Below are 22,021 nucleotides of genomic sequence, written 5' to 3' on the forward strand. Positions count from 1 at the left end.
TGGAGACTCGGGTTAAGAATAGAAGTTGCTGTCAATCGATGTTTTGAGCTACCTGGAGTTTGTATATATGTTGTCAAACCTTGTATAAATTAGTTGTTGGAAGTTTAGTTTCAATACTTGTATGCAACTTATGAGTTTGATGTATTGCATTGTAGAAACTTGTACAAGTTAAGGTTTGAGTTTGTATGCATGTTATACTTTGTAGCTTGCCTTTAGATCATTCTAGTATGAAATTGAGATGCTTTGAATGTTTTAAGCCCTTTATATCTTGCATAGGACAACAACAGCATATTCTGGATTTCTGCACAAAACCTTCTCGCTCGATCGGTGGACTTTAACCGATCGAGCGAGGCCATGTGAATTGCGGGCAGAAAGTTTTTGAATTTGTGCTCGCTCGATCGGTGAACTTTTACCGATCGAGCGAGGCCTTGATTTAATTTTTTTTTTATTGCTTTTGCTTTCAAGTTTAATTTGTTTGCTTGTAAGTTATTAGTTTAATTATCAGTGTAATTTTGATTGAATGTCGATAATTAAGATTAGCACCCGAGGTCTTCACATATATTAACTATCATTTTTATTTATTTTATATTACATTATATTTCTTATCTAAATACTATTTATCCTATCCTCGAACCAAACGATACCTTATTATTTTACTATATTATTAAGTGTGCGTAGGTTATAAAAACTATTTTTGGTGTCATTATACTTTTTTAAAAATTTACCCATTATACCCTAATACCCCTCACTAACTAACAAACAATTTTCTTCATGTCTCATTTCCTCTCACTTTTTCATTGGTTTTCCTATAACTTTCTTTTTTTTCTTTTTGTTTCTTTATCAAATTCAAATTTTCTCGGTCGACACCTTAATTGTAGTAACCCGTAACCCATTTTAAGATAATAATATGTTAAACATGATTAAGGGTTGGTAATTGATCTATTTCGGAGTGTTATTGGACTTCGGAAGAGGAATTTGAGCTTTTGACTTTGGGCCAGATCGGAAGCTCCGATCCCAGTTCGGAAGCTCCGATCCTGACCACTTCGGAAGCAGATCGGATGCACGGAGATCGGACGTTCCGATCCCAGCCAGCCAGCAATGCTCGATGACTCAGCCGTGAGTTTTGACAAGTGTTGATCGGGGGTTCGATCGGAAGTTTCGATCCCGGAACGGTGGTTCCGATCCCGACGTGTCGGACATGCACAGAATGAGCTGGAATCGGAAGCTCCGATCCCGAGATCGGTGGTTCCGATCGTTGCCGAGATTTTGGCTATAAATAGGGCTCATTTGCTTCAGTTTTGAATTACGAATTTCCGAGTTTCCTTCTTCAGTTATATAGTGTGAGTTATACACTTGAGGGCCCTATCGGTTATAATAGAGGTTCTGGAATAACCAAGGTGTGGTTATAGTCATCCGGGACTAGCGACTCCAAAGGGCTAACTACGGACGAAGGTATGGTCCGGGGATCTATTTAAGTTTTGAGAGTACTTATTAGCTTAGTTAAGGCGTATAGAATTTATGTAGTGATACGGTGAACTTTTGAATATAGGCTTGGAACCTAGGATCTATTATACTTGAACTAGCCTAGAGGTACGTACACATTGACTGAGATTGCCAGCGAGTATACATGTTTATATGTTGCATTTATTTGGCATTATTATATGGCATGATGTATGATTTACCCTTTTCTATACTCATATGTCATGTGCATATACACGTTGAGCCTATTTCTTGTTATACCTGATTATAGAGCCGCTCAGCTCTATACTCGATAGTCTGTCACTGAGAGTACCGCGACGGCGGGGGCATTTATGTTTGTCTACTCTGGTGTACTAGACGAGTGTGGTTGCACCCAGAGGTTGATCCGTGCGGTGGCAGCACTCATGTGGCGCCGGTTCTGAGCATGACTTTTCAGATGACCCTGTACCAGTCATCATGTTGCATGCATTATATACATATGTTTACTCATGTCTATGTACTGGGCGTAGCGCTCCCGTCCTAGTTGTTATCTTGGACACCCTATTCCATGGGGCAGGTCGCAGGATGGACGGAGCTGGTAGTTCAAGGCAGGACTAGGGAGCAGGAGCCTTGAGGATTTTATTATACAGCAGGATTCGATATAGCTGTATAATGTTTACTTTTAAGAATTTCGATATGGTTGTATCACTACAGATTTAAGCCTGGATTATATTACTAAGCTGATATGTAAATTATGGATTATGTTTCCGCACGTTTTTACTCTGTTAAGTATTTTGCTGTATTAAGTTTAATTCATGCTATTAGTTGCCAGTTAGTAGGTGATTCCATGCAGGGTCACTACATTTTTGGTATCAGAGCATGCATAGATTTTGGGATTAGTACTTGGGATTTAGTTTAGTCTTGAGTAATTCTTGCGCATTTGGGATTTTAATGTGCAATTCTTTTCAGAAAATGGCTGACGAGAGTCACGGTAGTGTTGGCCAGGGAAGTGGTCATCATCATCGTCGCCATCATCATCATGATGATCAACATCGTCCTCATGAGGGTCGACGTCGCTATACTATTAATAAGTTTATGCAGGTAGGACCGAAACCCTTAGTGGGAGGCGAGAATCCTGAACAAGCTAGAAGCTGGATGTCTAAACTTGAGAGCACGTTTCGAGCTTTTGAGTGTACTGAGGAGCAGAAACTGGAAGTTCTAGAATTCGTTCTAGAGGATAGAGCACGTTTTTGGTGGGATGCCAAGGTTGCTCAGGCACGTACTGAGAGAGGACAGGTGACTTGGGGGAATTTCTGTCGGGAGTTTCAGAAATTGTATTTTCCTCTGGCTGTTCGCCAAGCACGATCTATGGAGTTGCTTACTTTGAGGCAAGGATCAATGACTATTGATCAGTATCAACAGCGATTTCTTGATCTGCTACCTTTCAGTCCCCATATCAATGAGAGTGATGCGTCGAAATATGATATCTTTCTGCAAGGCCTGAACCAAGATATCTACTCTCAGGTTGTCGTCTGTGATGACCCGGTGTCTTATGAGACTTTGGTGAACCGTTGCCGTCTTGTGGAGACCAGCAACAGGCGTAGACAGTTGATGATGCCAGCACAACCTATTGGATTTATTGAGCCTCGAGCTCAATCTGTTGTGTCATCTGTACCTACGTCTTCTTCTACTCCTACTACTTTGTCTGGATCTCGTGGTTCACGAGGTATGTTCCATTTTGGGAAGAAGAAGAAGAAGGAGGAGTTTTGTAGCCATTGTGGTGGGAAGCATCCTGCAGCTTCATGTCGGAGAGCTACTGGTGCGTGTTATATTTGTGGTCAGCAGGGACATCTGCGGAGAGATTGTCCTCAGCGCATGGGTTCTGCTAGTGGATCGGGATCCCAGGTTGGATCTCAGGCTTCTATTTTTCCACGTCAGCAGCCAGCACCACAGAGTTCTTCTGGTTATCGTCCCCAGACTCAAGGGCAGGTGTTTGCTCTGTCTCAGGAGCAGGCTACTGAGGGAAGCGATCGCATGTTGGCAGGTAACTTCTTGTTATGTGGTATTCCTGCACTTGTATTAATTGATACTGGAGCATCGCATTCCTTTATTTCTAGTCGCTTCGTTAAGAGACATAGATTACCTTACGTATCATTAGATAGAGATTTAGTTGTATCTACTCCGTTGGAGCAAGAGATAGTAACTAAGCGTCTAGTGATGGGTTGCCTTCTGGAGTTTGAAGGTAATGTGTTATCGGCTAATTTGATGATATTAGCGATGACGGATTTTGACTGTATCTTGGGAATAGATATGCTGACTTTGTATCACGCTACTGTAGATTGTTATCAGCGTCTGGTACAGTTTCATCCCGTTGAGGGTGATAGTTGGTACTTTTATGGTGAGGGTGCGCGACCTCCGATGCCACTTGTTTCGGCTCTGAAGGCATGTCATGTCTTGGAGTCAGGTGGGGAGGGCTACCTCATCTATGCAGTTGATATGTCCATGAGTAGTACGGGTATTGATCAGCTACCGGTTGTCAGCGAGTTTCCTGACGTATTCCCTAATGAGATTCCTGGTTTTCCTCCGGTTCGAGAGGTTGAATTTGGTATTGATCTAGTACCAGGAACTACGCCTATATCCCGAGCACCTTATCGTCTGGCACCTTCAGAGATGAGGGAATTGAAACAGCAGTTGCAAGATCTTCTTGATAAGGGATATATTCGTCCGAGTGTTTCTCCATGGGGAGCACCTGTTTTGTTTGTCAAAAAGAAGGATGGATCGATGCGATTATGTATTGATTACAGGCAGTTGAATCGTGTCACCATCAAGAATAAGTATCCTTTGCCACGGATTGATGATCTGTTTGATCAATTACAGGGTACTTCTATTTATTCGAAGATAGATCTGAGATCTGGATACCATCAGATGCGGGTACGAGACTCAGATATATCTACGACTGCTTTCAGGACCAGATACGGGCATTATGAGTTTCTGGTGATGCCATTCGGTTTGACGAATGCACCGGCAGTCTTTATGAATCTGATGAATCAGGTATTTCGAGATTATCTGGATAGATTTGTCATCGTCTTCATAGATAATATTCTTGTTTATTCTCATGACAAGGATGAGCATGCACAGCATTTGAGGATTATTCTACAGACGTTACGAGATAAGCAGCTATATGCGAAATTAAGCAAGTGTGAATTCTGGCTTGATCGGGTAGTATTTCTCGGTCATGTGATTTCTAATGAAGGGATATCTTTTGATCCTAGTAAGATAGAGGCAGTGCTGAACTGGTCTCGTCCGACGACGGTTGCTGAGATTCGTAGTTTCTTGGGTCTAGCGGGATATTACCGTCGGTTCATCGAGAATTTTTCACAGTTGGCCAGGCCTTTGACTCAGCTTACTCGGAAAGATGTTACCTTCATTTGGTCCTCGGATTGTGAGGAGTCGTTTCACGAGCTGCGTAGACGTCTTACTACTGCACCTGTGCTAGCTCTACCTTCTGGATCAGGAGGTTATGTTGTTTATACTGATGCCTCTGGTCAGGGGTTGGGATGTGTGTTGACACAGCATGGACATGTTATTGCCTATGCTTCTCGACAGTTGAAGACGCATGAGAATAACTATCCAGTGCATGATCTCGAGTTAGCCGTCATTGTATTTGCGCTCAAGATTTGGAGACACTATCTTTATGGCGAGAAATTTGAGATATTTATGGATCACAAGAGTTTGAAGTATTTATTCACTCAGGCAGAGTTGAATATGCGACAGAGACGCTGGATGGATCTCCTGAAGGATTATGATTGTGAAATCAAATATCATCCAGGTTCTGCTAATCTTACTGCTGATGCCTTGAGTCGGCAGGTGAGACTGTCTGCACTTCAGACTAATGAAATATCTCATATGATTCAAGAGTGCTGTTCATTGAGTTTTACGCTCAAGCACAAGAAAGGGAGGAATGGGATTCGTTTGTATACTATTCTATCTGAGCCGGTATTGTATTCTCGGATCAGAGATGCTCAGATATCTGATGTTAAGACTCAGCGATTGGCACGTCTAGCCAATGGAGTTAATACATCTGGATTCCATTTTCAGGCAGATGGTTTATTGTGCCTATCCAATAGAGTGGTTATACCTAATGTTGCGGAGCTCAGGAATGATATTCTATCTCAAGCTCACAGGAGTCGATTATCAGTTCATCCTGGAAGTATGAAAATGTATAAGGACTTGCGAACTAGATTCTGGTGGAAGGGGATGAAGCGAAGTGTGTATCAATTTGTTTCGAGATGTTTGGTTTGTCAACAGGTCAAGGCTGAACATCGACGACCAGGTGGATTACTGCAGAATCTTGAGATTCCCGAATGGAAGTGGGAGCACGTGACTATGGATTTTGTTACCCACTTGCCTATGACTTCACGTCAGTGTGATGCTATCTGGGTTGTCATTGACCGTTTGACGAAATCAGCACATTTCATTCCTTATAACCGGGAGTATTCTTATGATCGCATGGCACGCTTATATATCCAGGAGATTGTGCGATTACATGGGATTCCAGTGAGTATTGCCAGTGATAGAGATCCGCGATTTACTTCACGTTTTTGGGGTAGTTTTCAGCAGGCATTGGGTACCACTCTGAGTTTGAGCACGGCGTATCATCCGGAGACTGACGGGCAGTCAGAGCGCACTATTCGTACGCTGGAGGATATGCTACGTTCTTCTGTCATGGATTTTGGCTTATCTTGGCGGGATCAGTTACCTTTGATTGAATTTGCCTACAATAACAGTTATCATCGTAGTATTGATATGGCACCTTTCGAGGCATTGTATGGTCGACGGTGTCGTACTCCGTTATTCTGGGATGAAGTCGGGGAACGGCAAGTCGAGGGTCCTGAATTGGTGCAGCAGATTGTAGACAAGGTAGATTTGATCAAGCATAGGATCAAAGTTGCTCAAGATAGACAAGCCAGTTATGCGAATATTCGCCGCAGGCCACTTCAGTTTGAGCCTGGTGAATATGTTTTTCTGCGAGTATCACCTTTTAGGAAGGTGATGAGATTTGGTGTGAAAGGCAAGTTGTCTCCTCGTTACATTGGGCCTTTCCAGATACTGGAAAAGATCGGAGATGTTGCTTATCGTTTGGCTTTACCGCCATCTCTTTCCAGTATACACAATGTTTTTCATGTGTCGTTGCTTTGACAGTACATAGCTGATGAATCTCATGTGATTCAATCTACTGATATTCAGCTAGAGCCAGATCTGTCTTTTGTTGAACGACCAATCTGTATCCTAGACAGGAAGGAGAAAGTTCTTCGGAACAAGACTATACCACTTGTGATGGTACAGTGGCAGCGCCGAGGCGTTGAAGAAGCAACTTGGGAAACTGAGAGTCGTATGCGAGCAGAATATCCTGAGTTGTTTGCTTTGTATTTTTGATTACCATATAAGATGTAATTACCGTTGTTGTAATAAGACATGGTTTGTTGTTTCATATTGTTATCTTGATTTATCTTTAGATGTTATTTCGCGGACGAAATGACGAAATATCTAAAGGTGGGGAGAATGTAGTAACCCGTAACCCATTTTAAGATAATAATATGTTAAACATGATTAAGGGTTGGTAATTGATCTATTTCGGAGTGTTATTGGACTTCGGAAGAGGAATTTGGGCTTTTGACTTTGGGCCAGATCGGAAGCTCCGATCCCAGTTCGGAAGCTCCGATCCTGACCACTTCGGAAGCAGATCGGATGCACGGAGATCGGACGTTCCGATCAGGAACGGAGGTTCCGATCCCAGCCAGCCAGCAATGCTCGATGACTCAGCCGTGAGTTTTGACAAGTGTTGATCGGGGGTTCGATCGGAAGTTCCGATCCCGGAACGGTGGTTCCGATCCCGACGTGTCGGACATGCACAGAATGAGCTGGAATCGGAAGCTCCGATCCCGAGATCGGTGGTTCCGATCGTTGCCGAGATTTTGGCTATAAATAGGGCTCATTTGCTTCAGTTTTGAATTACGAATTCCCGAGTTTCCTTCTTCAGTTATATAGTGTGAGTTATACACTTGAGGGCCCTATCGGTTATAATAGAGGTTCTGGAATAACCAAGGTGTGGTTATAGTCATCCGGGACTAGCGACTCCAAAGGGCTAACTACGGACGAAGGTATGGTCCGGGAATCTATTTAAGTTTTGAGAGTACTTATTAGCTTAGTTAAGGCGTATAGAATTTATGTAGTGATACGGTGAACTTTTGAATATAGGCTTGGAACCTAGGATCTATTATACTTGAACTAGCCTAGAGGTACGTACACATTGACTGAGATTGCCAGCGAGTATACATGTTTATATGTTGCATTTATTTGGCATTATTATATGGCATGATGCATGATTTACCCTTTTCTATACTCATATGTCATGTGCATATACACGTTGAGCCTATTTCTTGTTATACCTGATTATAGAGCCGCTCAGCTCTATACTCGATAGTCTGTCACTGAGAGTACCGCGACGGCGGGGGCATTTATGTTTGTCTACTCTGGTGTACTAGACAAGTGTGGTTGCACCCAGAGGTTGATCCGTGCGGTGGCAGCACTCATGTGACGCCGGTTCTGAGCATGACTTTTCAGATGACCCTGTACCAGTCATCATATTGCATGCATTATATACATATGTTTACTCATGTCTATGTACTGGGCGTAGCGCTCCCGTCCTAGTTGTTATCTTGGACACCCTATTCCATGGGGCAGGTCGCAGGATGGACGGAGCTGGTAGTTCAAGGCAGGACTAGGGAGCAGGAGCCTTGAGGATTTTATTATACAGCAGGATTCGATATAGCTGTATAATGTTTACTTTTAAGAATTTCGATATGGTTGTATCACTACAGATTTAAGCCTGGATTATATTACTAAGCTGATATGTAAATTATGGATTATGTTTCCGCACGTTTTTACTCTGTTAAGTATTTTGCTATATTAAGTTTAATGCATGCTATTAGTTGCCAGTTAGTAGGTGATTCCATGCAGGGTCACTACATTAATCAAGTTAGAATTTTTACCAAATTATATATTTACGGGACACGTATTGCGTGTGCCATGATGACTTGTATATATATATATATATATATATATATATATATATATATATATTTAATAATACACATATGTGATCAGCATGTTACAGTTTATCTATTGCGTTAATTTGAGGGTTTATCTAATACAAATAATACACATATATGATCAGCATGTTACAGTTTATCTATTGCGTTAATTTGAGGGTTTATCTAATACACATAATATATATATATATATATATATATTTATTTGCATCAATCACCCTTGTGAAATATTGAAAATGCACACTTATCTCATGTGAAATTTTAATAAGCATTTTCAACCCTGACCTTTTAAAAAATTAGCACACTCGCCCCTTCAGATGAGTGATTGTTGCTCAAGCGCCCCTCATGCGACTGGGCAAAGATTTTGATATTTTTTTTTGCACCAAATACCCCTGTGAAATATTAAAAATACATATTTGACCCATGTGAAAATAATTTTAAATATATTCAACCCATAATACACAATTTTTATTAAAATCTAATTATAAAATATTTAGCAAACATTTTTTGTTTTATTAATTTTATTTTTAATTTTTAATTTATTATGATTATATAATTGTTTTTAAAAAAATATTATTATTTTATTAAACTTTCTTCTTGTTTCCAACTTCTCCATTAAAAATGAATTCATAAACAAGATTTAAATACCTAAAGTACCAAAATATTAAATCAAAATAATAAGTGCATGATAAGTACCAAACATTTTTAATTTTATTTATTTTTATTTTTTATTTTAAATTTATAATTTATAATTAATTTATTTCTAAAAAAATATTACTTTATCTCGTTATCATTATTTTATCAAATCACTTCGTGTTTTTAATTTTTCCATTAAACATGATTCATAAATAAGGATTTAAATATCTAAAAACACCAAAATATTGAACCATATGATAATTTCATGAATGTTACTTTTTCGATTTAGAATTATATAATAATGTTATTTTTTTATTATTTATTACAAATTGTGCAATGCATATTTTCTAAAAATTTAAATTTTGGTTCAATAATATAATCGAAAATACAATATGTTTAAACTTATCAGTTTAGTTCAATATTTTGGTACTTGAAATTATTTAAATACTTATTTATGAATGCATGTTTAATGAAAAAATTAGAAATACGAAGTGAGTTTAATAAGATAATGATAACAGGATAAAGTAATAATATTTTTTAGAAAATAATTAATTAATGATAATATATTTAAAATAAAAATAAAAATTAATAAAACAAAAAAATGTTTGCTAAATATTTATAATTGAATTTTATTAAAACTTGTGTATTTTGAGTTGAATATATTTAAAAATTATTTTCACAGGGGTAAAATATGTATTTTTAATATTTCACAGGGGTATTTGCAAAAAAAATATCAAAATATTTGTCCAGTCGCATGAGGGGCGCGTGCACAATAATCACTCATCTGAAGGGGCGAGTGTGCTAATTTTTTAAAAGGTCAGGATTGAAGATGCCTATTAAAATTAAAATTTCACAGGAGATAAATGTGCATTTTCAATATTTCACAGGAGTGATTGGTGCAAATAATATATATATATATATGTATAAATATCAATATATTACATTATGTTATACACGTGTATGTTGGATTACTCAATATTAACAATGCGTCATTAGATAAAATTGTGAGTAGAAAGAATTAATATTAATAATTTGTTTGGTGATTTATCAAACGGCGCGTTTTATAATCCCACTTGGTTGGGTTCGATGTCTAGTTGTCTTGCTCTTTTTGCAAAACCAACCAATGAGACTACAAGTTTCTTTCTTTCCCACTTTTCTTGTTCCTCTATATTAACACCATTACTTGTAAGAACCGTCTCCCTTTGACTCTCTGGTTGTTTGCCCGCACCTGTGGCTGATGAGTTCAATCTGAACAAAAGCTCGACCACCGAAAAGGAGTTGTCTTTATGCCTTCGCAGTCAATTTAACGCTCTTATGTGATTCATTTGTTTGTGAGGTTGGAGGAACTGTGGTGCTTCTTGTTGATTTAGTTGGGTTTCACTCTACTGTGAGAAGGGCATCTCGAAAGGGTGTTTTCTTGAAGTTGGTTTTCTGGGTTTTGTTATAAAGAACTCAATTTGAGTGGGTTCTTTGTTTTATTGGAATTTATGGGTTGTTTTTGGAACCTCGGATATTGACTCGAGGTGTTTTATTGTTTGCATTTGTTTTTGTTCAGAGCTGTTCATTGATGATAGTGATTCATGATTGGAGTGAGACAATGGAGAGGATTATGGTTAGATGCTTTAATCTTTAGCATTGACCACTGTGGCTTATTGAAAAGATATGAAAAATTTTCTGAAGAGACTTCACATAGGATCCAATCATTCTGAAGATTCAGAGGGTTCTTCTTCATCATCAAAGGGTAATAATAGGTTGTTTGATGTTTCACCAGCTGAAAGGCTTTCACGCTCTAAGTCGTCTGAGAACAAACCCCTTTCAGCAATTTCAGGATGGTTGAATTCCGTTACACATAGGCGTAATTCCAGTCCTCCATCCCCTTCCAATGTTCCAAGAGTTGAAAGAAGGGTAGAAACTTTTGATTCCGTGGATAGTAGTAGCTTGGATGCTGTTTTAGATGCAGTGAGGCATGATTCCGAGTTTGGCAACTCAAGGGATCCCGATGTAGAGGAGGAGCATCAGATTCAGTTGGCTTTGGAATTGAGTGCAAGGGAGGACCCTGAGGCCGTTCAAATTGAAGCTGTAAAGCAGATTAGTTTGGGTTCTTGTCCTCCTGAAAATACACCTGCTGAAGTTGCCGCTTACCGTTATTGGGTAGTGGTTTTAATTTGATGTTTTTTCAATGGTTTTTGTTCATTTGGTTTATTATTACTTGGTCATTGGTATTTTGTCAAATTGCATAGTAGGATCATCGAATAAATAAATAACTCAGCACATGGGTAGGTGCATCTTGCTTGATTTCGAAGTTGATTTAAAAATTTACATTTCAATTTCCCAGTTCTGCTTTAAATCAAAAGCTAATTGCATTAAAACTTCTGATGATGACGTATGAATTTCAATAAATTTTGTGCAAAAATTCGAGTGGCTTTATACTGTTGTTGATCGTGAACCCCGAGTCACCTTGCCAATTGAAAACAATCGAATAAATCATTGACCAGTTGTGTTGAAGTTTGATCATCAAATGAAACAAAGACCATAAACCATCATTTCATGGTGGAGGGTGTCCTTTTCTTCGCTGGAGTGTTGGCCATCTTCTCAAGCCTATTATGGCTTAAATTGTCGCCAGTTATTATTTTTTGGGCAAAGAATAGTGTAGTGGAGTATCTAGAAGCGTGTGAAACAAGCACATCCATTTGATGCTGTGGGAAAGTTGCAGTAAAACATGAATGTCTAACTTAGTAATTGAATCCAAAAATTATCACTCAGTCTCATTATCTTTACCCAAGCTTGCATATGATGTTTCAGTCTGAGGGGGTTGTTGGAAATCAAATCTGTCAACTATATCAGCCAATAAATCCATGGTTTGTTGGGATGAAAGTCAGCTGACCTCATTCTTCTGTATTTTGTTTTTGTTTTTGGCCTATGAGAATGCAATTATTATTTCATATGCATGATACTCTTTATTTCCTTTCTAATCTATCTTATATTCTAGATTTAACATGATTCACAGAATTACAATGCTCTTAACTATGATGACAAGATTCCGGATGGTTTCTTTGATCTACATGGCATTTTGGTTGGATCCACTTCATCAAATATACCTTCCCTCATTGATCTACAAGGAACGCCAGTGTCCGATGATATACATTGGGAAGCTATTCTTGTCAATAGAGCGGCTGACACCAAGTTGTTGAGTTTTGAGCAGCAAGCACTGGACATGGCTTTTAAATTAAAGCCTGATTCTGTAAATTTTGTTACTACCCTCAGTGTGGTGCAGAATCTCGCTACTTCAGTTTCTGATCATATGGGAGGCCCAGTTAGCGATCCTGACAAGATGCTGACTGCATGGAGAAATCATAGTTATAGTTTGAAAGCGAACCATGGGAGCATGGTTTTACCTCTCGGTTCTCTAACAATTGGACTGGCTCGTCATCGGGCATTGCTTTTCAAGGTACTGAACTCCTGCATAGAGAAGATTGTTCACTAAACACAACGTAATTCATTTTTCCAACCCATAGTCGCAGACTTTAATGGGCTAGTTCTAGGCTGCTACATGTGATAAATTCCAAATAAAGCAGCGTGAAATGCTTAACTTAAAAAAATCCTATTTAAAGTCAAGCAGCATGAAATGCGGTCACAAAAGGTGCGAGGATGTATTTATCAATCCGTGCACTCTTACAAGAGAGTCGCTAATTCATATATCTTGATACTCACTTTTCTTTTTCGGCCAAATGGTGTACTTGAAAAAAAAATCTTCTTTTTTTATAGCTTGTATTGTCTGGTAACCATCATAAGTTTTTTCTGTTTGCTGGGGACAGGAATGGGATGGGAAATGTTTTATGCAAGTTACTTCCATGTCAAGCTTCTGTGATTAGCTTTAGTATTGAATTCAGATTCCTCAACTCTTAAAAATCATTGAGAGGTCAACATACATTGCTAGCCACTTGCATGTATGTAGATGAACGATGAACAATTAGCTAAGGAAAGAATGCATCTCTTGAGGCTCATGCATATGATATACTGGATCATTCCAAGCTGTATTTTTTATTGTTTCAATCATTGTTTTATTATCACAAATTAACAGCAGTGCTTTAAGTATTCAGCATATTTATTACCTAAAAATTTTTGATCAGAGCTAAAGTAGAAGTTCAGCCTCTCAGGGAGAAATATAATTTTTTCATTGTCCAGGTTAAAGTTACAAGTGTAGTACGGTATATGCAGCCTTCAATGATTTTTAATTTTTTTGGAAGCCAAAATAGAATTCAATGATGGGTTAAAACTCTGCCAGGATCTCTGCATTTTTGCATCTGTGGTTTCTCACGTTATGTTTATGTAAAATTATTCTGAAACTACCAACTTCCTGCATCTTAGGTCAGAATTTTCGTATCCTAAATCGACTTCCCTTTAATTTACCCTGCTTCAGAAATCCTGCGTTAATAATAGTCTTTGACATGTCAGCAGCTTTCAGAAGTTTAAATGTTTTTTTTAACCCTGAGCATCTCCGGATCCTGAACGTCTTGCTTCTATTACTATTTTCTCGTTTCCTTTACCTGTTGATCAGAGAGAATGCATTATAGAGAGGTTTTGTCTGTCAGCTTCATTTGAGCATATACCAATAGAATCATGAGACGTGAAACTGAAAATTGGCTTATTCTTTTGTGATAACTTTATTCGTTTGAAAAACTTAGATCTCACCTTTTCTTTATCCCTCACCTAGATAGTTAAGTTTGATTTCTTCACCTTCTATTTGTTCTCACTCTCCTTCTTCTGAAGCAATTTAATGGATATTGTCTTTCGTTATTCTCATTTTTTACTGTATGCAGAACTTAATGGTATAATTTCTTCATCCCCTTTGTTTCATAAGCCAACTTATATCGATGAGCTGCTAAATGGCTAAATGCCTGCTTTAGGTGTTACATTCTTGGGATGAACTAACTTTTTTGTGTGTCTATTTTAGTTTCCATTAGCTAACCTTGCATTTTATGCTAAAAATCTGTTCTCATGTTCAGCGTCATTTTGTGATTGCTTATTGTTCTGAATTGTTCTTTCAATTTAAAATCTATTTGATTTCTCGTATAGATTCTGGCCGATAGTTTGGACATTCCCTGTTGCTTGGTGAAAGGACAAGAATTTACCGGTTCCGATGAGGTAGCAATGAACATCGTCAAAATTGATGGAAGGCAAGTACCATTTGATATATTTCCACTGGTGCCCATTTTTAACTGAAATGTTGGTGTATAATGTTTTTTCTTCTCCTCTCTGATCATTTTTCTTTCGAGAATTTGAGTTTAGCACTATAATCATAATTTCTGCAGATGATGCATCCTTTGGCCCCAATTTCCCACCACATTCGATAAAATGGTCTGTTTTGATGAACTAAATTTAATTATCCATTAGCCTATGAGATTTGTTTTGATGATATTTGATTTTGCTACTCTGTCGAGAATAGCTTAGAACAATTCCTTGCTTCTAGCCTTGTGCTGTTTCAGTTCAGTCACTTTTCCTGCATCTCTCTTTCTAATGAAAAAGTTGATATGGTTTAGGGAATATATTGTTGATTTAATGGCGGACCCTGGTACTCTCATTCCATCTGATGCCTTAGGGGCCCACATGGACCGTAAAGACACTTTTCATGTGGCATCATCCAGTGGTGAGATAACTAGTTCATTAGAAGATCAACCAGAATTTTCAGCAATGCATGAGATATCCAATTTTGGAGAGAATGATTTCACGGAGCAAAAGTCTACGGAAGGAAGTGATATTTTATCCTTGGATGTCAAAGGAAAGCAAATGAAAGGTCGGGAAGGGAAACATGGTGGTGCTGACAGGTCAAAAAATTCATTTGCAGTGGAGACAGGACAGGAGGTCCGTAGCAGGGTTAATCATCCTTTTCCTCATGCAAGATCTCCTTCTTGGACCGAAGGAATTAGCTCACCAGCTGCCCGACGAATGAAAGTGAATGATGTTTCACAGTTAATGGTTGATGCTGCCAAAGATAATCCGACGCTAGCTCAGAAGCTCCATGATGTGCTCCTTGAAAGTGGTGTTGTTGCACCTCGAAACTTGTTCACTCAAATGTACCCAGAGAAATTAGATTTTCCACCAGTGGATATCGAACATGTGGCACAAGAAAAGGAAAAAAAGGTAAGTAGTGAAAAACATAGAACCAAGGGTTATAATATCCTTGATCCTGCTTTCCTTCCCCCACTGCCTCATCATGGTTTTCGTTCTAGAGGCACTTTGGATAAATCTATGGAGCATCAGTCAAATATGAAAGAAGTATTTGGACATCGTGCTTCATCAGAATATGAAGTAGACATTTCAAAGTACAAAAACAATGTCCCTGTTGCTGCAGCAGCAGCAGCTGCCGCTGCTGCAGTTGCGTCGTCCATGGTCGTTGCTGTGGCAAACGCAAACAATGATCCAAAGCTTCAACTTCCTGCTGCGACTGCAGCTACAGTCACAGCTGCAGCTGTGGTAGCAACAACTGCAGCTGTTAGTAAGCAGTATGACATCTTGGAAATGGGCATTCATTCACCAGATAGCCCTGTTTCCATTTTTAAGTCAGTTGAGTGTATAAGAAGTGAAGGGGATGCAAATGCCACTGCTTCTGAAGAAGGAAGTGGTAAACAAGAGCATGAGGGTCTTCGGTTAACTTCAGAGGGTGAAAGAATATCAGATAGGTCAGTGGGTAATGAAAGTTTTAAATCTGATACGACATTTGATGATGTGGCTGATTGTGAAATTCCATGGGAGGATATCACCTTGGGTGAGCGTATCGGGCTTGGTATTAATCTTATTACACTCAGAAATGATGAATTTTCTGCCAAAATGGTTATTACTTTGAGCAATAACTCTAGAATTTGCTTTCTTTATTGCAGGATCTTATGGTGAGGTATATCGCGGAGACTGGCATGGAACTGTGAGTTTCTTAAAATCAAAAGAAAATTATGTAAAAGCATGAAAACCACGTGCATAAATTGTATTTCTTACTTTAACTGCCGGGGAATATATACCACTACAAACTTCTTGACTTTTTCATGTTTTTGCAAATTGAAGTTCTTACGAGAAATGTCTTAATGCTTGTTTTCAATTCAACCAAATATTTCAAACCCTAAATTCCGGTAGTTAAAAAAAAGATTTGGCCAGTCTCAAGAAGATTTTTTCCCTCTTTTTTAGCAACCCTTGGCAGTTATTAGGTGATTTACTTACCATGCTACATGAGTTGGTTTCCTCACACTTGTTTTTAGGAATTTTTAGTCATCGTTGTTCCACAATGAAGCATTCATGATTGGAATCGGTAAATTTTGCTTGTTTCCTCCATATTCTGCATCAATAGGGAAAAATATGAATAGGAATTTGATATACTTACCGTGCTAATGTTCATTGATTTTGCAGTCAATATTTATGTTTGTTGTTCACACAGACTGAACCTTTATTTTTTATATCTGTAAAATAACTAGAACCTTCATGGTGTGTGACGTCCGCAAATTTGTTTTTCATTTTTCGGGTCTAAGTAGCGTTACAAGATCATCCCTCTCAAACACTCGAAGTATTATAACATATGCGGTTGTTGTTTATGTATTTGTGGCTGTGGTTGTGTCTTTATAAGTCTATATTTTCTTCAGCTTGTGATTGGATGAAGAATAATTATACCTCGATTCCAACTTTTAGGAAGTTGCTGTCAAAAGGTTTCTTGACCAAGATAAAATTGGCGAATCTCTAGAGGAATTTAAAAGTGAGGTACAGCTACTCAGTTTTCTTGCTTGGTATTTCACTCATGTTGGCATTCTGGGCCAGATATACCATTGAGCTGGTGTAGATCCTTCCACACTTTCACTTTTATTTCTGGACTTTGGTGTAACTGTGTAGAATGTACTGTTTAACCAGAATTATAAGTCTTAAGCGAGTTTTATCGAAACATTAATAGTTTCTTCTCTTTTTAATGGTACAAAATTGGTCTAAAGAGGCCTATAAAAATTACTTTGGTTAATGTTATGGATAATGTTTTGGTGGTCAACTGTAAACTTGTTGGCACTTCCACAGTATTTTCTTTAGGATACTTGCCCTTTATTTTAGTTCAGCACTTTCAGAAATTCCCAAGTCTAGTTACCATTTTGTAAAATTTGACAAATCATTTCGCATGTTATTATCTGCTCACTTGGACTATTTGTGTGATTTTGCAAGGTCCTATTAATGAAAAGACTGAGACATCCAAATGTTGTTCTCTTCATGGGAGCTGTTACTCGCCCACCAAATCTTTCAATTGTTACTGAATTTCTTCCTAGGTATGCCAAAATCCTTTCCTGACTTCTGTGATCCATATAGGCTGTTAATGTTTATTGGCTTGTGATAAGTATTATATATATTGACATTCAACTTTCTCTCTGAAATTTTTGATAAATATTATAATATTGATCTGTCCCTATGCCCTTTCTAAGTTACATACTGAGATGTGCTCATCAATATTTTCGAACTCTGGGCCTTGAAATTTAAAATGGAAAAGGAATTTCTTATAACCACGGCAAATCATGAATCTTATTATACCAAGAGAACAATATGGTTGGATAAGATATACGAACACACACAACTATATGTGTGCATGCATGCTTGTCAGATACATGTAAAATTGTTGTTTTGAGTAAACAAGTTTCAACATGTTGCATTTTGAGCTTATATTGAAGCAGCTTTCTGTTTCTAGAGGTAGTTTGTACAGATTAATTCATCGTCCTAACAATCAGCTAGATGAAAGAAGACGGTTACGAATGGCCCTTGATACGGTGTGCTTCTGTTTTGATCTTTATGTCATCTGTTAACTTGTGCTCGGTGGTATGCATTTACTAATGCAAAAGTAATTAATCTAATACATACAGGCACGAGGATTAAATTATCTGCATACTTGCACCCCGTTGATAGTTCACCGTGATTTAAAGTCACCAAACCTTCTTGTTGATAAGAACTGGGTTGTCAAGGTAACATTCTAATAACTGAGAAATGATGAATTAATATTTTTCAATCACGTCCATAATGCATTTTTTTCCTCAAGGTATGTGATTTTGGACTATCAAGAATGAAGCACAACACGTATCTTTCTTCAAGGTCCACGGCTGGGACGGTAAGTTGGATTTCATGTTTTGATACTTTAATTCTTAGTCTGATTCAGCAGTTGATGAAATCTTGACTTCTTTTTTTTGTCCCCTAATAAGACTCAAGTTGTTTGTTCTGGAGGGATTCTTGCTGCTCTATGTTGATGAGCTGTTTAATGCTGACGTAAACTTTTCATCTTCTCAATGATCTGACACGCTGCGGTGCTTCATATATTTTTCCACTCATTAATTGACAATGCATATCCAAACATGTAAATGGTTATTTTTGTGAATATCAACCATTTTGTAGAAGCTACCGCTGTTGCTAAACATATCTTCTTGCATCATAATGTTCTTTTCATTGCCATCTTGGTTTTCTGTGTTGTTTGGCTGACACCATTGCGTTCATGCGACAGCATGATGATCCAATCATTCAAATGGATAATTTTTGCTGTCCCTCAGTGATTATCCACCATTTTGTGGAAGTAATTCATCGATGTTGGTCCCATAAGGCCTTTGGAGATCTTTGATGGCAAGTTTTGCCCTGGGAAAAAAATGGTTTACTGGGAACTTTGTTCAAGAATACATTCAAAATTAATTTACCAATATCAGTTGTAGGGATAGGATAGTATACGCACGCTCATTAATTGTTGCACCCTACACCTCCAAAAGATCTTGAGTTTTATGAGGTTTGTGTTTCTCTTAGAAATAAAAGCTAGCTGACATCTTGCATTTTTCATACCTGTTCTCCGACTCTGAGTATAATATCAATTTGGCTACTTGACTTTTTATTTGTGAAACTAAACCTGTGTGAAATCATTTGAATATTTGTATTCTCTTATTTTCCTTATCTGTTAACATATTCTTAGTTCATGTTTTTCCCTGCTGCTTGAGATCCTCTTAACTTTTTTGTTATTTGGAGCAGATTCACTGTTAGACTTCGAACTTCCTTTTTCCTCACGATATTATGCTTACTGTATTAATGAGAAGAAAAACTGAAATTTTGTCAATGAATGGCTTTTCGAGTGGAAAATATTTTTATTTTTGGCTCAATACGAAAAACTTGCTGTCATGGTGTTGCTTCATTATTAAATCAATTTAGGGTTTACAAGGCAACTTTCTTGTACATTTTTGCTGCTTTCACAAATGCCTTTGCTCTGTTACCTGTTTCTCGATTCAGCTCTTGGAAGTTGAAATTCATCTCACAACTTCTGATTGCTAGTGGTGGTTTCTATAAATGCAACTGTGAGCAACAGCTCTGATGATCTTCTGGTGATCCTCTTTCTTCAGGCAGAATGGATGGCACCAGAAATTCTAAGAAATGAACCATCAAATGAGAAGTATGTCTGCTCTTAGTTAGTCACGTGGTCATAAAACTAATACATCATCAAATAAATCTCGATTTGATTTGACGGTTGATTGACTCGGTGCAGATGCGATGTTTATAGTTTTGGTGTCATATTATGGGAGCTTTTCACTTTGCAGCAACCTTGGGGAGGAATGAACCCAATGCAAGTTGTTGGTGCTGTTGGCTTTCAGCATCGACGTCTTGAAATACCAGATAACATGGATCCAGTTGTAGCCGATATAATCAGGAAATGCTGGCAAACGTGAGTGATTTTTCTTTCAATTTGCTTCTCTTCCATTTCATTGTTACTGTATTGGTCTTGATTGCTTTATATTACCTGCCTTAAAGAGATTCTCGAGAGTCTTACTACTCTGATTGCAATAGTTGACTAAGCATGGACCTACCTGTGACCCAAGCTGTTCTTTTTTAATAAGGATGCCCACCCTCTCATTAGATATTACCTTGTTTGGAAAGGTATTTTTACTATATCTCAGCCTCTAACAGACTTTCTTTGATGAACCTCTATTGGCTATTGAGATTTTAAAACACAAAACACTGAACAGTTTCATTACAACTGCGACTGCGCTCGCTCTGTTGCCTTAAAGTGAAATATAATGGCATATAGAAAGTTGATAATTTTGAAACACGATTCTACTGAACAATTCTGTGGAGTTCTGCATGATTAAGAAACTTGAAGGGGAAACTGGTCATGATGAATTGTTGAAGACTATATTATCTAATATAAAAAAATAAATTATTGTGATTTGTTAGATGTAACTAGGATTTTTCTCAGTTATATTAGCATGTTAGATTCATTTGATTAACTGTAGATCTAGTTATTTTAGTCTACAAAATAGCTCGTGTATTTGCCATTTCCATATCAACAAAACACCAATAACATGTGCTTCCACCAAATTCTCCTATTTTTCATATGGTATTAGAGTCGTAAAGGTTCTGAAGAAAATAGAGAAGCTTTAAAGATTACCATCACTATGCCGAGAAGAAGGATTGGAATAAAGTTTCTGTGTCTTAAGCTTAATGTTAAACCCGTTGTCAAGTTTTCTGCTAAAGTGTATATCTTTTTAAAAAAGAAACTTGGAGCAGTTTTGACTTGCTTTGCGTCTTCATAACTTCAATTTTGATTATCACTAGCTTATATATAATCTCAAGTGACTTTACGATCTAAGATATGCATCACGCAACATAAGTTGGTGGTGTGGAAGAGTGATTACCATACGGACTATTATACCACCTGATTGTGGTGGGATATCGACTACTATATGAGAAATACATCATGTTAGCATAGACATGTCATGTAGAGTGGCCTTATTTATGACCGAGCAGTATGGATCTTCGTCAGCCTTTTAAGCACGTTCTAGCCAATAGAATAAAGCTTGTAGAGCAACTGAAAAATATGAAGTAATAATCTGCACTTGAGGCGTATGAGCTTCAACGATTATGTAATTCTACTTTGGAAAGATGATTTGTCCAGACTCGGAAGATTTTAATTTGTTAATATTTTAATCTTTGTTTAAATTGCTTGTGTTATATGTATTTTGCCTTGTTTACTTGCTGTGTTGGAACTAGTTCTTGCTTGAAATTGCATTGCCATCTATAGAACCTTGATGTGAGGAGTCATCATAGCAAAGGATCTTTCATTGTCTAAAGCAGCGAAATCACAATTTTGCATTAAAATTCTTGGGACTATTGGAATTGTTTATTAAGTGAAACTAACTATCCCTTTTCTTAAAATTTGTAGAGATCCGAAGCTAAGGCCATCGTTTACCGAAATCATGGCTTTACTTAAGCCTCTTCAGAAGCCTATTACCAGCAAGCAGGGGACCTGAAAACGCTCAATCTTATCGACATTTTGAGGATCAATCTTTTTTGTCGTAAAGAGCTAGAATCGAAGCACCAAGTGACGAAACTTGACCAAAAACCTCACTATTAAGGCGTTTGGCGAATTGCTTTTGATGAGATTGGTGTTGAAAGAGTTAACGGAAAAATGGCAAAAAGAGAGGAAAATATTGACAAACAAACTACACATTTGATCTTGTTTTATTCCGCTCTAATTTTTTTTGCCCCTTTTTAAGATCCCTTTTGTATTCTTGGCCTTGTCATGCCACCTTCCACAAAATTGTGCAGTTGGTTGTATGTTTGTGTTCATATGAAAAATGATGCATTTGAGGTTGATTCTCTTGTATGATCCCTTCACGGTAAGAACTACAGTAGGAGCCAAAAAGGAATGAAGTTGTATTTTGTTGCTTCAGTTGGCATATTACTATGGTCATATCTATACTATACTATACTATATCATAAAGTTTGAGATGTTTGTGTTAGTTGTCGGGGGATAAAGTTCCCGAAATTCTATATATAGACTTAAG

At 37.8% G+C, this 22,021-nt stretch overlaps 1 protein-coding gene across 6 annotated transcripts; it reads left to right on the top strand.

Annotated features, from left to right (window-relative positions):
• The first annotated feature begins 10,306 nt into the window (after positions 1-10,306).
• Positions 10,307-21,906, top strand: LOC140885397 (probable serine/threonine-protein kinase SIS8). Of its 6 annotated transcripts, none has more exons than XM_073292351.1 (14): positions 10,308-10,947; positions 11,026-11,357; positions 12,214-12,654; positions 14,283-14,383; positions 14,747-15,990; positions 16,085-16,125; positions 16,878-16,946; positions 17,391-17,491; positions 17,905-17,983; positions 18,077-18,175; positions 18,250-18,318; positions 19,580-19,629; positions 19,723-19,899; positions 21,397-21,906. In XM_073292351.1, exons 1-14 carry the CDS (start codon positions 10,869-10,871, stop codon positions 21,482-21,484), a joined length of 2,970 nt encoding a protein of 989 aa, XP_073148452.1. In that variant the 5' UTR covers positions 10,308-10,868; the 3' UTR covers positions 21,485-21,906. The 6 variants fall into 6 exon arrangements, 5 of the variants coding, with proteins under 5 accessions (XP_073148454.1, XP_073148455.1, XP_073148453.1 ...); XM_073292350.1 differs by having other exon boundaries at positions 10,308-10,615; positions 10,762-11,357; XM_073292353.1 differs by lacking the exon at positions 21,397-21,906 and having other exon boundaries at positions 10,307-11,357; positions 19,584-19,629; positions 19,723-19,862.
• The last annotated feature ends 115 nt before the right edge of the window (positions 21,907-22,021 follow it).

Source organism: Henckelia pumila, chromosome 2 (assembly GCF_033568475.1).
Source record: "Henckelia pumila isolate YLH828 chromosome 2, ASM3356847v2, whole genome shotgun sequence".
Classification (NCBI taxonomy): Eukaryota; Viridiplantae; Streptophyta; class Magnoliopsida; order Lamiales; family Gesneriaceae; genus Henckelia; species Henckelia pumila.

Excerpts from the sequence above, each read along its gene's own strand:
- LOC140885397 (XM_073292350.1), top strand. The coding sequence starts at position 10,869 with ATGAAAAATTTTCTGAAGAGACTTCACATAGGATCCAATCATTCTGAA. Across the intron at positions 16,126-16,877 it reads GCGGAGACTGGCATGGAACT|GAAGTTGCTGTCAAAAGGTT; the intron begins GTGAGTTTCTTA and ends TCCAACTTTTAG. Across the intron at positions 16,947-17,390 it reads TAGAGGAATTTAAAAGTGAG|GTCCTATTAATGAAAAGACT; the intron begins GTACAGCTACTC and ends TGATTTTGCAAG.